General features: G+C 37.5%; 5 protein-coding genes across 7 annotated transcripts in view; 4 read left to right on the top strand and 1 right to left on the bottom strand.

The window, feature by feature from the left end:
* The window catches only part of LOC149740174 (peroxisomal acyl-coenzyme A oxidase 1-like), a 24,773-nt gene extending 5,860 nt beyond the window's left edge, over positions 1-18,913 (bottom strand). Inside the window, exons 1-4 of one of the 3 annotated variants that reach the window (XM_089871576.1) lie at positions 18,729-18,913; positions 1,225-1,374; positions 433-607; positions 48-202 (exon numbers count right to left, since the gene is read on the bottom strand). In XM_089871576.1, the coding sequence (XP_089727702.1) occupies positions 48-202; positions 433-607; positions 1,225-1,374; positions 18,729-18,744 (496 nt within the window). In that variant the 5' untranslated portion in view covers positions 18,745-18,913. Of the gene's footprint in view, positions 1-47; positions 203-432; positions 608-968; positions 1,126-1,224; positions 1,375-1,862; positions 2,249-18,728 lie in introns of those variants that run through there. The other 2 variants (XM_089871575.1, XM_089871577.1) reach the window with 2 other exon arrangements.
* Positions 2,888-5,452, top strand: LOC149740178 (uncharacterized). The gene is made up of 2 exons (XM_089871586.1): positions 2,888-3,509; positions 3,609-5,452. The coding sequence occupies exons 1-2, from the start codon at positions 3,136-3,138 to the stop codon at positions 4,786-4,788; spliced, it is 1,554 nt and encodes a 517-aa protein (XP_089727712.1). The 5' UTR covers positions 2,888-3,135; the 3' UTR covers positions 4,789-5,452.
* On the top strand, positions 5,555-6,555 carry LOC149740177 (uncharacterized). Its single transcript, XM_089871601.1, has one exon. The coding sequence runs from the start codon at positions 5,587-5,589 to the stop codon at positions 6,550-6,552; it is 966 nt and encodes a 321-aa protein (XP_089727727.1). The 5' UTR covers positions 5,555-5,586; the 3' UTR covers positions 6,553-6,555.
* On the top strand, positions 10,704-12,833 carry LOC149740176 (uncharacterized). The gene is made up of 2 exons (XM_089871599.1): positions 10,704-11,341; positions 11,551-12,833. The coding sequence occupies exons 1-2, from the start codon at positions 10,962-10,964 to the stop codon at positions 12,377-12,379; spliced, it is 1,209 nt and encodes a 402-aa protein (XP_089727725.1). The 5' UTR covers positions 10,704-10,961; the 3' UTR covers positions 12,380-12,833.
* LOC149740175 (uncharacterized) lies at positions 13,314-15,304 on the top strand. Its single transcript, XM_089871611.1, has 2 exons — positions 13,314-13,810; positions 13,878-15,304. The coding sequence occupies exons 1-2, from the start codon at positions 13,437-13,439 to the stop codon at positions 14,158-14,160; spliced, it is 657 nt and encodes a 218-aa protein (XP_089727737.1). The 5' UTR covers positions 13,314-13,436; the 3' UTR covers positions 14,161-15,304.

Below are 18,913 nucleotides of genomic sequence, written 5' to 3'. Positions count from 1 at the left end.
ATTAAAACGCCTGTCCTACAATGTAACAAAACAGATCAATCACTTACCATGTCCAAGTTCAGTTTGAGCATAAGCTCCAATGATCTTACAGGCCTTTGCAAGAGGTAACCACTTTGCTGCTTGTTCAGGTGTACCAAAACTTGCAATAGATGGAACAAATGCCCCGGCATGAATAAGCAATCCAGATGCATTTGCTAATGTTCTGTTTACCAAAACTTAGTAAGCAATGGCCAATGGGCAATATTCATTTCATTTCACTGCTTCTTGACCATTTTTGGTATGCCTAATTTTTCTTTAAAAAGTTTGCATAAGTGCTAAGAGAGTAATTTTTGGGGTAAAAAGGCACCTTGGGTCAGAATTTTATTGCTTTCATTGTAAGTTGGTAACCAAAGGATATCGGGCTCAAAATACAGCGAAGCGCAATTTACAAACCTTGGTAGAAACTCCATCTCAGGTGAATGTGGTTTGTCCACATGCCAGTTATTTCTTTTTGCCAGATCAGTGAAAAAGTACATCATTTTACGATTGTTTTGAAAATTTATTTGTTCCTTGTTTAAATAGCCACGATGAATTGCCTTCATGTTGGGATCCAAAGAAATCTTTCGCTCTGCCAAAAGAAAGATAAATATTCTCTTTGATTTAAATTTTTACAACTGCTGCATTGGAGTCTCAAAAAGGTAGCAAAACTATGTGCAAACAAGAATCCAATATTTTGCTGCTGTGTGGCACATTTAAAAAAAGAAAAGTGAATATGTACATGCAAAAAATGCATTTTAATATATTTCCTAAAATTTTATTAATAAATGCAGATTGTGCAGTTACGAGTACATGAACATTGTTACTTAAGATATATACCTTGCGGATAGGAGGTCATAAAGAAAAGTAAAAATTATACAAATTTATGTCTAAAATGCCCCACAAACTTTTAGTTATTTTACTCAAAACAAATTTATGTTTAAATGACCGACCCTTTTTGGTTCATATTTTACTTAATATAACACCTAATGGTTGTGAATCTTATTGACTTTGCTGTGTGTAACTATGACTATCCTTTCCTTTCCTTTATTTTCATATTGAACTTATAGGACTTAAAAGAGCATTTGGCACTAGTAAAGAATCCACCAGTACATAGCAGAACAAGCTGGTGGAAATATTAAAGGTTGGAAATATTAAAGGGGGGAGGATTCTTCACTAGTACCAAGCATTTTACAAATATATACCAACCAATGCTTTTCCGAAGAGCAGTTTTCTCCAACCCTCCATCCAATATATTGGTAAGTTCTGTTACATTAAACGTGGTCTTGTTTCGTTCATTTGTGATCAGTTGAGATTCAGGAGACAAAGCCATGTCATACGATTTTAAACGAAACACTTCTACAATAATAATGAAGGGTAAATTAAAACAAGTAATGCACATTTAAACGCATATGTTATTAAAATATAAGTTAAAAGTTGGGCATGAACATCGACCACTGTCCCACGGTTTACTGGTATATAGTATACACCACAGTGCATAGGCCAGCTAATATGGTTGACGTAAGTGCAATCTTTTAAAATATTTCGAAGAGACAAATGAAGGTTATTATTATTATATAATATTTATTATATGTATATAATATATATTAAAATATTATAATCTATGCAAAGCTGCTGCAACGAAGATTCTAAGCTAAGGTGTAACCTACGGGTAATACCCTAAAATGAAGCTCAATTTTGTCGGGTGTTGTGACACTTGCCCGGACACAAATGTTTTCAGAAGACAGTGAACAAAATCATTACACGTTATTTTACCCAATTCTACTCAATATGTTTGGATTTTCGATAAAGGGAACTTTGCGAATAGTACAATTGCTTATTATTACCTGTACAATTGCGCTGTTTTGTCAAGCGCCAGTTTGTTTTGAGCATGCGTTCGAAGCTGTTTTGAAGATTTTTTTAATTTGGTACAATTGCAAATTAATAACCTTATTGTGAAGTTGGTACTGCAAGCATTAAGTAGCTGTGTGGTCTGATAGCGTAGAAAGATACTTTTATAATTTAACATGTATCCTATAGCTCCCAACTTATAGAAATAGTTGCATATTTCATCAACGTAAATAGTGCGAAAGTGTAACGGCTCATTGTTGCATTAAATTGCCTCCGTCAAAATTCATATTCTGCACGATTCTATTGGTCGTAACTTTGTATAAACGAAATATTAGAAGGGCGCCTTAAAATTAGCTCATTTAAAAAGATCAGAATAGTAAAACGTGACAACTTGTTCTGGTCCTGATCATGTATATACAATTTGACATTAGTAGTATGAATACATTGAACGCGGTGGTATATTAGTCTTATTGCTTCATTTATTCATTATTGTTATTCATAATGTTGTTTTACCGATTCATTTATTCAGTATTGTTTCTTTTATTTGCAATGAACAAAAACTTGGAATTCAACCAATGATGTACATTGTACAGCATTCTTAAACGCGGCCAAAAAATAAAGCACGGTAAACGAAACTGAATGAGTGTGGTGACCGAATGAGTTTAAATGTAAAATGAGTTTAAAATGTGTAAGTTTCCCCACCACTATATTTTAAGACTCCCGATCAAACATAAAGTACTGTCGGTTATGATGAATATATATAACGTTAGCACCTAAATTCCAAATATCTTGATCGTGTTTTAACAATTAACAACGCTTTGCTTTCAGAGTCGTGAAGATGCTGTTATCCAAATCAGTAAAAAATCTTGGTTTACTGCCAAATGAAAAAGAGAATGAAAACAGGCTACCTTTTACTCCACCCTATCTTCGTATAGGGCGTAAAGCCAGATAGTCAGGTAATTTTAAAATGAATGAATCATGTCTTGCGTCATAGCCTAATACTTAAGTTTCGAATCAGGAAAATCTGCTTGATAAACAGCAATTGCTAATCATTAAACATGCATAATAGTTTGTTTTGTGACGCGACCTGATGCATTAAAGTGCATATTCAAGTTTATGCAGAGGTTCTTTTACAATGGCAAAATGTTAAAACGTTCAGAGAAGTCTGTGTAGCGATTAAGATTACGTATGTAGCAAAAGTAGAAGTATAAACACCAATATTATAACTGCATTATTACAGGTGTCGAATAGCCAGATTATACAAAAGAGATGGGGCTCCAACATACTGGTTACATTGAACTGTCACCAGCGAAAATTCGTTTTATGCAAAACTCCATTGGTCGGAATTTTAAGAATGGGGTTTCGGTCAACAACACCGTCTTAGATATATTAGAATTCCGATTTGGTATCGACGAGTTTCCAGAAATTCGAATAGTAAAACGTGACAACTTGTTCTGGTCCCTTGACAACCGTAGATTGTACATTTTCCGAGTCCTAGAAGAGAGAGGTCATATTCGTACGATTAAAGCGAAACTTGTTCCAAGATATCGATATCATTGGAAAAAAGTCACAACCAAAAACAACGGAGTATCTATTTATGTTAGAGGGGATGACACGTTGTCTCATTCAGCAAACCTGGAAAAGTAAGTCTTCTTATATAGATAAACCTTCTTACATATAAACAAACATTGCTGCGACTCTTATTATTACTTAAATTTATTTTGATTATAATACACTTTTAGGTTAAGAGCAGTACCTATACTTTACTGCGACAAGCGACAGTTTTCTTATGAGAATTGTAGCTATCATGACCAACGTACAAACCATGGCTACCATGACGAACGTGGCAACCATGACGAACGTACAGACCGTGGCTACCATGACGAACGTACAGACCGTGGCTACCATGACGAACGTATAGACCACGGCTACCATGACGAACGTACAGACCGTGGCTATCATGACCAACGTACAGACCGTGGCTACCTTGACGAACGTAAAGACCGTGGCTACCATGACCAACGTACAGACCGTTGGTACCATGACGAACGTATAGACCGTGGCAACCATGACCAACGTACAGACCGTGGCTACCATGACGAACGTACAGACCGTGGCTACCATGACGAACGTATAGACCGTGGCTACCATGACCAACGTACAGACCGTGGCTACCATGACGAACGTACAGACCGTGGCTACCATGACCAACGTACAGACCGTGGCTACCATGACGAACGTATTGACCGTAGCTACCATGACCAACGTATAGACCGTGGCTACCATGACGAACGTACAGATCGTGGCTACCATGACCAACGTACAGACCGTGGCTACCATGACCAACGAACAGACCGTGGCTACCATGACCAACGTACAGACCACGGCTACCATGACGAACGTACAGACCGTGGCTACCATGACCAACGTACAGACCGTGGCTACCATGACAATTGTGGCTACGACGATGAAGAATACGATAGTGACTACAGCTACGATGATGATGATAGCTATTACACTGACGATGAAGAAGATAGCGAAGCTGGTGGTAAAGACGGTTACTATAACGAAGGCGAGGAGGGAATTAGAACTGTTTCTGATTATCGCTATGTCGACCTCGGATTTTTGGAAAATCAAGGGCCAAAATTGAATTTCCATGAAATAGGTAAAAAAATTAAATATATCACGCTTTCATTTAAGGATGACGCAGGACCGTGTATTAAAAAACAAGAATTGGAAGCGCGTACAAGGACAAATAACAACAGACTCGCTGCAGTCGATTCGAGAAGGATAAATCTAATTGGAGATGACAGTAAAGATGTACAGAGATGTGTTCGACCAACTTGGCAAAATCCACAAATCCAATACAACCATAACTATCAGCCAGTACACCAATTACGTTTTAGATCGGGAATCAAATAAGTACATTGCAAACACAGCATCAGGTCAAATAAACCATACCAACCAAGAAGTGGAGGAGCAACCGGAGGCAAAACTCAGCAGAATTACTCACGCTGAATACTTAAAAGCAACTTTGGAATGAAAATGTGAATTCCGTGTTTCCCGGTAATGTCTACGATTATGATACCGGCAGCGATGACTCCGATACGATACTAAACGAATATGCAGCAACAGCACAAACCTCTAAAGTATCTGCTAGCTTACGAATAGAAAGAAAAAGGAATAGTTGTTGTTGTTGTGTAATATTTTATATCTGTGTTGGCATATTGCTGTATTTTTTCTATGTTGGTATGTTGTGACCTTTATGAAAAAGGACACGGATATTGGTTTTTCATGACGATTTTAAAGTGTATAAGTCTATATTGCCTCCGTGGTGAGCCGTGTAACCTTGAGCAAGATACTTAACGGCAATTGCATCAACCTTGTGGTCTCTTATGGTTGTCCAAATTGTCAGCCACGCATACAAAAATAAAAAATTCCCCTAAAAAATAATCACCCAGCACTAAGTAACATTCTTGGTAACGCTTACCCTGGCACGAGGTGTATGAAACACAACATCCTTGTTTAACAACTGTTATTTTTTGGCCAAGCGAGAATAAAGTAAGTTTCATTTATTCATACATTCATCTTTAAAAAAATATTTGAAAATACATTATTATTAACCTCCATGGCGCCCTCTATAACGGAGGGCGCCATGTTAACTTCCAAAATGTTGGGGAGAACGTAACTCGCGAGTTTGGTCGGTGATTCACGTTTAGTATGGCTAGCGGACGGTTGTCCGCAAGGGCAGCACCTGAAAGGGCCAGCTTCGCTCAGATGGTGGCAGCTAATACACCAGGAATAGTGTTTAAAAGACCAACATGCCTTATGTTTAGAACGAACAAGCTAATGTCAAGAAGCGAGATAATATTTCTGTTAAAAGAAGCAGGTTTTACAAAAAACAGAATAGCTGGCATTGCAGCAATGAAAGGTAACAAAGTGGATGTCACCTGTGTTACCAGGCAGAATGTTCTGGATCTGTTCGAAAAGTTAACGACAGTAAACGAAATTTACGGCCTTCGACTGTACGAATCCGACATTGTAAATGTAGTAATAGGATGGGTTCCAATACCCTTTCCTGAGAAAACGCTGCTGGAACACATTGAAAAGGAATATGGCAAACCAATTAAAAGCACTCACAAAATAGATAAAGATGGGTTCAAGACCGGAGTCAGATACATAACAATGAAAAGAGAAGATGTGGAAAAAAACCCGATTCCCAGTTATATCGTAGTTAACAATCTTGAGTTTTATGTCTCATACTTTGGCCAAAAGATTACATGCAAATATTGCTCAAAACCAGGTCACAAACAAGCAGACTGCAAACAGAGAAAAAGCGACTTCCCTCGCCTCGAAACTGCCACGCTCGAGCAAGAGTCCGGCCTGAAGCTGAATACTCCGACAGCCAGTGCGAGGCTACCTGACGTCAGAGATAAGAACGCCAGCACGCTGCCGCAGGTAGCGCGTGACTCGCAGGAGGCGTCAACTGCTATGGAGAGCGAAACAACCGCTGCTCGAATCAAAAGAGCTTATCCCAGCCCTGATGACCAAAGAAACACTAGAGTCAAGTCGGCTAGCGTCAGTGAAAAAAAACTACCGGTAAACTGCCCAAAGTGCAATATGGAAGGACTCACCACAGAACAAACCGAAAGCTACTTCTGCTGGAACTGCAGCAACGAACTGTAAATTTTGCAACCTTTAATGTAGCTGGTCTAAGAAATGATAAAAAACGTAAAACTATTTTTCGCTATTTACAAAACAAACGATACTGTATAACTTTTTTACAAGAAACGCATTGCTCGAGAGAGAAACAAAAACTTTGGGAAATGGAATGGCAAGGGGAAATTCTGTGGGCCAACGGTACCAATAACAGTAGGGGGGTAGCAATACTCTTTAACAAAAGACTGTCATATGAAGTGCTTACCCACGCTGCGGATCCTATCGGACGGTGGTTAATGGCAACGATAAAGATTAACGGCACGATATTAACCATCACAAACATATACGGCCCCAATAGGGATGAACCTCAGTTTTTCGAGGACCTATTTCAAAAGCTGCTTATTACCCAATATACCGGAGCTACTATAATAGGAGGAGATTTCAATGTAACGATAAATCCTGCGCTAGACAGAAACATCCCAACCCTTCGAAACAAAAACTCCCACCGCGTTTTAACAACCAATATGACTGCTCATAACCTTTCAGACCCACTCAGATTTAATAATCCTGGTCTAAAGGTTTTCACGCGCATCCAAAACAACCCATACGCCGCTAGTAGAATTGATTACTTTTTAGTCTCCAAACTCGTCCTATCAAAACTGCGTGCTGCGTCCATAGTTCCCGGCGTAAAGTCAGATCATTGCGTCGCTACATTTGAGGTTATGCTTGATCCTAACCCACGAGGTAGGGGTACTTGGAAACTGAACTCGACTGTGTTATCTGATGTTCGCTACATAAAAATGATTAAGGCAGAAATTAAAGAATTTTGTACATTTAACCCCCCGCAACAGTTTAAGCCGACGCTGAGGTGGGATGCGTTAAAATGCCATCTGAGAGGAGTAACAATCAAATTTTGCGCGGAAAAGACACGAGCTCTTAAAGCTGAACAAAAAGAGATTGAAAATAAAATTAAAAAAACGGAATCCGAAATAACGAGTATAATCAACCCGTCGACGGAACTTTTACAACAAAGGGAAGCTCAAAAGAACATGCTTAATACCTTAGTAGAAAAGCGGACCATGGGCGCAATCGTGAGGAGTAGGGCGCTTTGGACCGAGAAGGGAGAAAGAAGCACAAAATACTTCCTAAACCTGGAAAGAATACGCAGAGAGAAAAATACTATCTTTAGACTTAAAAGCGATAACCGGGAAATAACAAACCAATCGGCAATAATAGCGGAACTAGCAAACTTTTACCAGGAACTATATGAGCCAAATCGCACAAATTGGAATACTAAACAAATCGCTGCTCATCTCGCAAGCCTTTCCCCGCCTCGCTTGACCCCAGAGCAAAGTATGGTGCTTGAAACCGAAGTTACAGAAAAAGAGTGCTTATTCGCAATTAATTCAATGCGGAACAATAAATCACCAGGCAACGACGGCCTTCCTATCGAATTTTACAAAGCGTTCTGGCCGACATTGAAACCCGTATTCATGCAAGCCGTTCAATTCTCGGAAAAAACAGGTATTTTATCCACAACCCAAACACAAGGTGTCATTACACTTGTACAGAAAAAAGACAAGGACCCACACTATGCGACAAACTACAGACCGATAACCCTTCTAAATTCAGATTATAAAATTATCTCAAAAGTAATAAACAACCGCATGAAATGCTTCTTAGACGATCTGATCCACAAGGACCAGAACGGTTTCATAAATGGACGATATATCGGAGATAATATTCGGCTCATGTTTAATATGATTGAGTACTGCGACCTAAAACAGATACCGGGAGCTATTATTTCAGTAGACATGTATAAGGCCTTTGATACAATAAGCTGGGAATATATAATCGAAACGTTAAAAGCATTTGGATTCGGTAGTAGAATTATAAAGTGGATTCGGACAGTGTACGATGCGCCAAAATGTGCTGTCACAAACAACGGGTATGTGTCGAAGTATTTTGATATACGCAGGGGTGTCCGGCAAGGCGACCCTCTGTCTCCTACTCTGTTCGTTATGGCTATAGAAATGCTGGCGATCGAGCTACGAGCATCACCCTTTCAAGGTATAAATATTAATAGTCATGAAACAAAGCTCTCTCTACTGGCCGACGATACGGTAATATACACGAGGGGCAATCTACAGGATTTTAATCTAATTTTCCAAATACTGCGACGTTTTGGTCATGCCTCTGGCTCTGTGACTAATCTGAATAAATCAAACGCATTCTACGTAGGAACGAAACGGAATTGTACAATGCGCCCAATGGGCAATGAAGGTCTCGCATGGCCTAATGATCAAATAACATATCTCGGGGTTGTCATTCCACTGGAAATGCAAAGTAAAAGAATCTTCACGCTTAACTCCGCCACTATCATAAAAAAAGTCGACATTCGTTTAAACATTTGGTCTAGTCGTGCACTGACGCTTCTCGGGAAAATAACGGTCATTAAATCCCTCATCATTCCCATCCTCACCTACAAACTTACAGTCTTACCCGAAATACCACCGCAGACGTTTATTAACAAATTAAAACAGAAACTATTTCGTTTCGTCTGGAAATCTAAGTGGGAAAAGATAAATCGTACAAAAATGTGCACAGACATAGAAAGAGGCGGGGCTGGTATGATCGACATCGAAACATATCTTTTAACACTGAACCTACGATGGATAAGAAACGTACTAGACCCAAATTACCACGCTCCCTGGAAATTAATAGAAAAAGAGTTTGTCGACCAAAACATCATGACCGTCGCTATGTTATCACCAATGAGAGATGGCTGTGCCGACTTTCGGCGCATATTCCCACTGCGCGCCTCACACAAATCAGTAATTCTACTGCGGCGATTGTTTAAGAAAGGGATAATTTCGGACTACCGTACGGACCCACGGCTATTGTGGTTAAACCCAAAAATTAAAACGAAACAACAAAGCTTTTTAATCGAACAGTTTTTAACTCATGGCATCTCCTCCTATCATGACCTTATTAACGAAAAAGGCGAATACATGGGATACAACGAAATAATAAAAAAATGGAAGGTCCCATATAAGGAGACAGATTTTTGGAGCTACAACCGGCTTATAAAAGCTATCCCGGACGAATGGGACAGGGAGGAATCGCCTCCAGCAAATCAAACAGAATATAGAGAATACCCCGAAAAACTGCTAAAAACGGTGATGGACTGCCATAACACCAAACATCTATATAAGACATTAGTGAATATATCCTGCGAGCAGACAAATAAACAGGGCCAAACGTGGGCCACGTTACTAGGTATCGACCCTGATTGGAAAAAAATATACAAAACCAATTACTTCTGTACCTTAAAAACAAAATTCCGCTCATTCCAAATAAAAGTAAACAACCTGGCGATAATAACAAATGATAAACTATTCAAATTCGGAATTGTTGACTCAGGCCAATGCGTTTTTTGTGAGAGTGCACTGGAAACAGTGCATCATATTTTCTGCACATGCCCTAAAATAATTTTATTCTGGAAAGAAGTTTCCGACTGGATATGTGCCACTTTACGCACCCCATTTGTATTTCAAGATGAGCATTTTCTTTTTGGTGTGAGTGATAACCCGATAGTTTCTTGCTTATTACTATGTGCTCGCTTTTGTGTATACCGCCCTAAAGTAGCAAAGAATGAACCGAAATTGCACATGTTCTTAAGTGATGTAAACAGAATGAAAAACGAAGAATGGATAATAGCAAAAAGCAAAAATAAGAAAGATGTGCATAACTTAAAATGGAGTAACTTTTAAAAGTCAATTATATACATCGTATTTTCTATTTGCTGCTGTGTATTTTCAACCAACTGTGCTGTTGCGCCTTTTTATTATAATAAAAAAAAAAAAAAAAAAAAAAAAAGTAACTCGCGAGTTTAATTAAACAGGTTTGACTTAAACGACCATACAGATTATTAATACTTTCAATGCAATAAACGGTGTCAACATGCATGCGCAGTAATTTGCTATTTAATGTGTTATCGACAGTTTTGCATTTTTCCTACGAAAAGATTATAAATTATTCTATTAATTTTACTAATAACACAAACGTACCATATCCGTCATATGGTAATAAACATGAAAATGCCAAAAAAATTGTTTAAAATGCGGTCGCACTAAGGCGTATTATCAAACATTTGTTGAGTAGGTTTGCTCAACACGGTGCACGTGAGTCACCGTCGATACCCAACTCTCGCGTTTTAGTTGTCTTACAAAAGCACACTTCCCCGTTATAGTCTGCGAACCAAAACGGCTTGTCTTTTGGATCCTGCCACTTCGCTGAAGGTGGGCGACGAGGGCAGTATATATTTATATACAGAATAATATAACCGTGGTGACGCGACTCAGTAATGCGACTGAAAGAGCGTTGTTATTTGTTTGAAGCTAATGAGTTAACTTCCTGGTATAGGTTAGTGTAAAATGACAAGACGAAGTGATCACAGTTATATTGAGTTGTCGCCGGCTGAAATTCGTTTTCTGCAAGATTCTATTGGTCCTTACTTTAGAAGTGGTGGGTCGGTCAACGAATGTATCTACGATATTTTAAGGGGAAGGTCCGATATTAATACATTTCCGAAAATTCGAATAGTAAAACGTGACAACTTGTTGTGGTCCCTTGACAACCGTAGATTGTACATTTTCCGAGTTCTAGAAGAGAGAGGTCATACTCGTACGATTACCGCAAGCCTTCTTCCAGAATTTCGATTCGACGAAGAAAAATTTACATCCAAAAATAAAGGAGTTTCGATTTATCTTAGAGGAGGTCACAAAACGTTGTCCCATTCGAAAAACGTCGGAAGGTAAGTCGAAGACACCACAGCACTTATTATACGCCACATAGCTGTTAGCTGTTGCTCTTTTGTGGACAAACCCTTTTATAGTATATAGAGTGAGGGAAGATAAGACGCTATATAGGTTTAAGTAAGACCCGTTAAATGAAATAGTGCAAACCAACTAGCTCTACCGTCATTGTTGTAATTTTTTCTGTTCATATATGGTATTCGTACAGGTTAAAATCAACTGCTACAGCACATTACCACTACAGCAGCTACGGAGGAAAGGATGAATATGATCACAATCTTGAATGCGATTACGATGATCAACATGATCGCACTGGTATAGATTATCACGACCGTGACTATGATCACGACGATGAATATGATTACCAGGAAAAAGAGTATCAAGACCGTGAACATGACTATTCCTACGAGGATGTATATGGCAGTTATCGTAACTATTACGAATCTGACAATTCTACCGACGACGATGACAGTGAGGAAGAGAGCGACAGTGAGGACGAAGTTGATAATGGTAAAGATTCAACAAGAGAAGCATATCGAGCTTATTCTCGTGCTGTTGGAAGTCAAGATTCGCTAAATTTGTATAAAAAACAGCTAAGGCGTCAATGGTCAAACAATCCAGCATGTAGTACAAGCGGTTCAACAAGTATAAAACAAACGGTGGATGTTTATGATAATGGAAATGTACAGGGTTTCGTTCAACCGATTAAATTCCATTCGCAAAATGTTTTACCGAAACAAACACCCTCTATTTTAAAAATACCAGATGCACCCAGACGACCCAGTGTATATACAGGTTCAGATCAGATAAATTCTGCCATCAATGAATCTCACGATGCGATGACAAGAAAATCATACACATCTGATTGGGTTTCTACTGCATCTACTAAACAAGTATCCAATACACCCATTACCAGGAACCCGACCCGTAATATTAACAAACATGTAGCAACGTATGCACCACGAACCACTGAGAACTCTCCTCTGTTACCAAGAGAAAAAGACGAACAAGAATGTTGTTGTTGTGTGATACTTTAAACAAACAGTTTTTTCAGCGGTATATATAAGCCTACTTATTTGTTACATATAAAGCCAATGTTACGGGAATTAGCAGCACTTCCTTATATTTATAATTTTTATTTTAAGCAATATGCGAACTATTCTATAGTTTTAACGATTTTCCTTTTTTATACATAATATATGTGTCCTTGGGCAAGACACTTAACAGCAATTGCTCCAACCCATGGGTCACTAATGGGTTGTCCAAATTATCAGCCATACATAAAAAAATAAAAAATCCCAAAAAAATAATCACCCACAAAGTAACACACATGGTAACTCGTAAGCTGGCACGAGGTGTTAAACCCGTGTTATAACGACTGTCTTTTTCCGTCGACGCGAGGATAAAGTAAGTTACATTCATTCATTCATTCATTCATATATGATCTTAGTTATACTATAACAGAATATGCAATTAAAAGTAATTATTTACTATGCCTGAGTATTGAACTACATATTATCAAATTTAGCATCAAGTAAAATTACTAAATGAGATAAATTGGAATACAGTACAGGTACCTTGTCTATGGTCATATATAGATCCTTATAAATTGTGCGTGTAGTACGAATTACGTTGTTTACAACCACGTATACGCGTTTTGTGCGTTGCTTTCATCACTAGCCAGAGCAAACACGAAACTGTACTTTCGCGTTTGGGATTTTTCGAGTAGCTATTTGCGGTTTAAACTTTTCATTGGAACTCAACGTACATGGGTAGTATTCGGTTTTAACATATATATAATTCTCCCAAACAAAAGTTATCAATTTGGTCATTAGCGCATCTAATTGACAAAACATTTAAGTCCTTTGCACGATACGCACTTTTGTCTGCAGCAGAACTGCGGATTTTCTTTCCCAATTCAATAAGAACGGTCACGAATGATTGTTTTCCATTTACGGGGGTTTGAAGTTTGTGCAGATATTTCGCAAAGGTAGACACGGCTGGAATGCCGAAGGAAAACCATTGGAGTTCCTTGTTTCCTAATCCAAGTTAATTGCGTAGTGTAGAGAATTTTTAGTAGTGACTTGTTCAGAAATGGAAATACGGAGGGATTATATTGAGTTGTCGCAGGCTGAAATTCGTTTTCTGCAAGAATCTATTGGTCCTTACTTTAGAAGTGGTGGGTCGGTCAACGAATGTATCTACGACATTTTAAGGGGAAGGTCCGATATTAATACATTTCCGAAAATTCGAATAGTAAAACGTGACAACTTGTTCTGGTCCCTTGACAACCGTAGATTGTACATTTTCCGAGTTCTAGAAGAGAGAGGTCATATTCGTACGATCACAGCAAGACTTCTTCCACAATTTCGATTCGACGAAGATAAATTTACATCCAAAAATAATGGAGTTGCGATTTATCTTAGAGGAGGTCACAACACACTGTCCCATTCGATAAACGTCGGAAGGTAAGTCGAATCTATATAGGTTTAAGACCTGTTTAACAAAATTTCTGTTCATTTGTTATTTGTACAGGTTAAAATCAACCGCTAGGGAACATTACCACCGCTACGGGGGAGAGAATGAATATGATCACGATGATGAAGATGACGAATGTTCGTATGAAGTTAAACAAACAAACTATGCAATCCAGCGCATGCAGCAGCAGATTGTAAAAAACAGCGTAGACAAGATTGGGTTTCTGCTGCATCTACTAAACAAGTATCCACTACACCCATTACCACGAACCACTGAGAACTCTCCTTTGTTACCAAGAGAAAGAAACGAACAAGATTGCTGTTGTTGTGTGATACTTTGAACACGCTGCTTTTTCAGCAGTACGGGTTATACATCAGACCCGCATGTATTGTGACATATATAGCAGTGTTTTATATAGTAGGGTAGGGAAGATGGGACACCTTTTCATTCTATTTACTCGTCTTATTTAGTTTTAGACAAAAAAATCAAAGAATTATAAAACTGTGTCCTTACGACTCCCATAGACCATTGTTGATCGTTTATTCAGAATATTTGGATAATATATCCTAAAAGTGTCCCATCTTCCCCCACCCTACTATATTTATACTTTTTGATTTTAAGGAATAAAGTACGGTCGGGAAAGACGGAACTCAGAGTAAGATGGGAACTTTTTTTAGATCTTGATTTACGGGTATATACCCATTTAATAATGGACGAAAAAATCGACAGTATTTTGTCATGGTCCAACAAAGTGCGCGGCAAAGGCGGTTACTATTGCTGAGTATATATATTAAAATTAGGTGTTGAATGAATATAACCTTTTTTTCCAAGGGCGAAAAAACATAACAGTAAGATGCACATTTTAAATGCTTGTTGAATCAGTTTAAAACTGCCGACATTTGTAGTTTGGGAGTTAGAATCATGAATACAGTATCATAGTTTAATAAAATAGAATAAAATATTTCGTCCATTTTAATTTTATCTTATTAAAAAGTTTTCGTTTTGTGAGAAAGAGAAATACAAACATGAGAAAAATAGGCATGGGTCAATATGGCTTAAATTAGGGATAAATAAGTACAAAAATGCCGTTTTAAAATTATGCATATAAAGTTTATGTAACAAAGAAACTAGCACAGTCGATTAATTTCGGTAGATAATTAACTGCAAGTTGCAGAATCCTACTGTTAAAAAAATCTTTTAATCTTACGTTGTTTAAAACCTCGTGGACGTGTTCAAAAGCCAGACAAAATACGAAACTGTAGTTTCGCGTTCAGGAACTTTTGTATAGCTATTTACGGTTTAAACCTTTTCTTTGAGTTTCTACTCCATTGGTTCTACAGCTACGCGTTAATAATAAGGATGATTGTTTTCTATATGTTTGGGGGTACGGAAGATAGTGCAGTTATTTTGCAAAGGTAGACAGCATATAGTGTGTATGAGAAAAACGTTTAAGTTCCTAATTTTCAACTAGTGCAGGTTGCGTAGTGTATATTTTGGGTAGTTGATAGTTGTATAATATTGGAATTTCGATCTACATTAGAGGACGTCACAAAACGTCGTCCTATTCGACAAGTAAGTCGAAGACACATTAATTATATACGCCACATATAATAGCTGTGAGTTTGTTGGTCTTTTGTAGACCAACAAACACTTTTATAATAGTAGCGGCCCTTAGTTCTCTGTTGAATCTATTTAGGTTTAAGTACGACCGGGTTAACAAAATACTGATGCACACCTCAGCTCTGCCGGCATTGATGTACTTTCTGTTCATACGTATTTCTACATATTAAAATCAACTGCTACACATTATCACCAAAGAAACGACGAAGAAGATGGTGCTGCATATAATACTTACGGCAGCTATGACTGCGCTGGTGATTATGCCAATTGCGACAGTGGCTACAACGACAGCTTTTGGCGAAATTGATGAATATGATTACTATGATGAATATGGTCACGATAGTGAATATGATCACGATGGTGAATGTGATCACGATGGTGAATGTGATCACGATGGTGAATATGATCACTACAGTTCTCTGATACCAAATGGGAACGGACAAGATTGTTGCTGTGTGATACTTTGAAAATCAAGAAAATACGTTACGCATTTTTGTGATATGTATATATGCTTTGATATAGAGTGCGAAATACGACGATGTCGTTCACACCACGAAATGTGCGTAGTATATTATGTTATATTTCATTTATTTTTATAAGGTTTTTACTCAAAAAACGAAGCATAAGCAAAGTTTCGCTTTCAAGTTCATAAATTTTGATCGAGACCGCAACTAAAACCCTTTTTATTTCTGCTTGACTCGGTTATATAAAGTAAAAGGCTTTACTTTTATTACAAATGCGTTCTAGCATGATTAAGAAAGAGTATATACCCGTATCCAAGATCATATAGAGCTATCTAAGACCACAGACCGTTAAAAATAGATACGAAGTAAAAACAAAAGAGCAGAGCTCTAGTTAATGGGCATTTTAAGTTATAAAATTATCATTGTTGTTTTGTAATAATTTAAATGTAAAGCGTAAAACCTGCCGTACCCTGGTACCCTTATAAAATTGAAATAAATACGAGTTTTTTTTTTCTTTGAGAATTTGCACCTTTAAATGTACGTCCTGCCATTGTGGTCGTATTGCATCAATGTAAATTACCACATATCGGAGTAACGAGGCACGCGCCCTAACCAACTGTGCTAAGTTGGACGTTAGTGTTACTCTTTGATCATTTCCTCGTGCATATTTGCTAATGTTTTCTGTGTAATAGCACGGAGTCACACGTGGGTTCAGTGAATCATAATAGATTTCCGTTCTCCGCGCCTACTCGTACTCGACGCCTATGGAATGACACATAATACTTAATCATTACTTATTTTAATATAGATTTAATACCAGACCACCAAGTACGTATATGTTATAAACCTATATGCAGTGTTAGGTTGAGATGGTTATTATACACGCGGTGTCTATACTTGTGACGAGATTTTTTTAAGAATACAAAATTTCAGTTATAGTAGGGTGGGGAAAGATGGGACACCTTTAGCACCTAACATCTAAATATCGTGATCGTGTTTTAAACAATTAACAACGGTCTATGGAAGTCGTGAGGATACGGTTTTATAATCCTTTGAATGTCCTTTGTTTACTACCATCTTTCCCTACCCTATACTATACAACGAAACGTATAGTAGAAGTTTTTAAGGCCTGTTATTGTTTTTTTGTATTATTACTTTTTATTACCAATACAACGTTTTATGTTATCAGATAAACTTATATAGATAAAATTAAACTAAAAGTCGTAAAATTTAATAATGTGTGGATGTGATCACACACTCAATTCTCGCCGCTTTATGGATTACAACATTGAAAGCAAACAATTGTAGATTGCGACAATATGACGTATTATATTTCAACAGAGTTGTTTACCAGCCGAGGGCAGCATTGTGTATTGGTATATAAAGGCGCTTAATATTAACCGTCGTTTCATTTAAGATTCAAACTTGCCGGCGTATTTTATCATATATACCTATATGAAGTTACAAAAAAATAAATGCGGTAATTCAATTGCTTGCATGTGTTTATGTATATTGTAATTGATAATTGTAATTAAAAAAAATGCCTAAAATTTTTGTCGTGCTATATAGAGGTTCAGTTTAGTTCACAACAAATCCAAAAAAGAAATATTTCACTTACAAAGCAAACATTAGCCAAAGTGGCATCGACATATGACGAAGGTACGATCTTAAACAAGTGTGGTTATTTGAACAAAGCTGATAATCAACTCAGTGTACTGGTATTGGCGCTTAGTATCAACCGTAGGATTCCAATTTGCTTGAATATGTCTACGCCTTTTTAAGTCGTGAGGAGGTTCTGGCTATCTGTTGCGATTTTTTATTATTTATTATTACCAATACTGCAGGCTACAGTGTTTATATTATCGTACCTGGATATAATCAACTAAACTACGATATTCAATCATGGGAAAAATTGTGATATACAATATTGAACAACCAGTTAGTCGTAAAGCAACTACAACAACAAAGAAGCCAAAAAGTAAAACAAGTTCGAATACATCAAAGCCGAAGACAGCTGGTCAAAAAAACACGAAACCGACAAAAAGACAACGGGCAGTGCAAAGTACATCAGTAAAGTCTGTTGGGGTAACTAGGTCGGTTACAGCAAAATATACTGTTACAACTTCTACTAAAGTTGTGGAAACGAAAAAAACAGCTACAAAAAAGGCAGCCACGAAAAAAACAGCCACGAAAAAAACAGCCACGAAAAAAACAGCTACAAAAAAGGCAGCCACGAAAAAAACAGCCACGAAAAAAACAGCCACGAAAAAAACAGCTACAAAAAAGGCAGCCACGAAAAAAACAGCTACGAAAAAGGCAGCCACGAAAAAAACAGCAACAAAAAAGAAATAAAAATGATCTGCCAATTACTTTTATGAACCAATCTTTTGGAGAGTTTTGTTTGCAAACATATTTCAAAGATACGAAACACAATTATGACTCAGCTAAAATTTAAAGACATTAATTGGTCTTTATATATTTGCTGACATACGGACAAACAAATAAAAGCACTATACATGGTATGGGTAGACATGGCAAACGTGGTAAGGGTGACATTTATTTAAACAAAAAGTGACATTTGTACGTGGTATGGGCGACACCACTAATTAGACTTCGCAAATTATATTGATGAATTCAAAGCATCAGTAGAAACTAACGAATAACGGTCAATGAAATACTCCCTCTGTTTGCTTATTGTAATGGCTATGTGTGATTCAAAACTGCTCGAAATAATTGTACATGATACAAAATTCTGTCTAGTTCACAAAAAATAATGAAGATAGTGGGTACATATGAAATATACAAATGGGAATACATTACTTACGTTTTTCCACTAACATCACAATCACTTGTTATCACATCTTCGCGTGTAGCTGGACGATTTGCGCCATACCATTATACTGCTGGTGTACCATACAACCTAGATTGTGAAATCATGCACCTTTCTTACGCTTTGTGTTATACAGCAAATTACATGTTTATGTTTATGCAGTATAAAAACATTTATGT

This window comes from Ciona robusta, chromosome 2 (assembly GCF_009617815.1).
Source record: "Ciona robusta chromosome 2, ASM961781v2".
NCBI lineage: Eukaryota > Metazoa > Chordata > Ascidiacea > Phlebobranchia > Cionidae > Ciona > Ciona robusta.
Note: the sequence above shows the minus strand (reverse complement) of the source record. Positions and strands in the feature narration are given on the sequence as shown.

Coding starts and splice junctions, on each gene's coding strand:
- LOC149740177 (XM_089871601.1), top strand. CDS start 5,587: ATGGCTAGCGGACGGTTGTCCGCAAGGGCAGCACCTGAAAGGGCCAGC.
- LOC149740175 (XM_089871611.1), top strand. CDS start 13,437: ATGGAAATACGGAGGGATTATATTGAGTTGTCGCAGGCTGAAATTCGT. Junction 13,811..13,877: donor CATTCGATAAACGTCGGAAG/GTAAGTCGAATC, acceptor TTATTTGTACAG/GTTAAAATCAACCGCTAGGG.
- LOC149740176 (XM_089871599.1), top strand. CDS start 10,962: ATGACAAGACGAAGTGATCACAGTTATATTGAGTTGTCGCCGGCTGAA. Junction 11,342..11,550: donor CATTCGAAAAACGTCGGAAG/GTAAGTCGAAGA, acceptor GTATTCGTACAG/GTTAAAATCAACTGCTACAG.
- LOC149740178 (XM_089871586.1), top strand. CDS start 3,136: ATGGGGCTCCAACATACTGGTTACATTGAACTGTCACCAGCGAAAATT. Junction 3,510..3,608: donor CATTCAGCAAACCTGGAAAA/GTAAGTCTTCTT, acceptor ATACACTTTTAG/GTTAAGAGCAGTACCTATAC.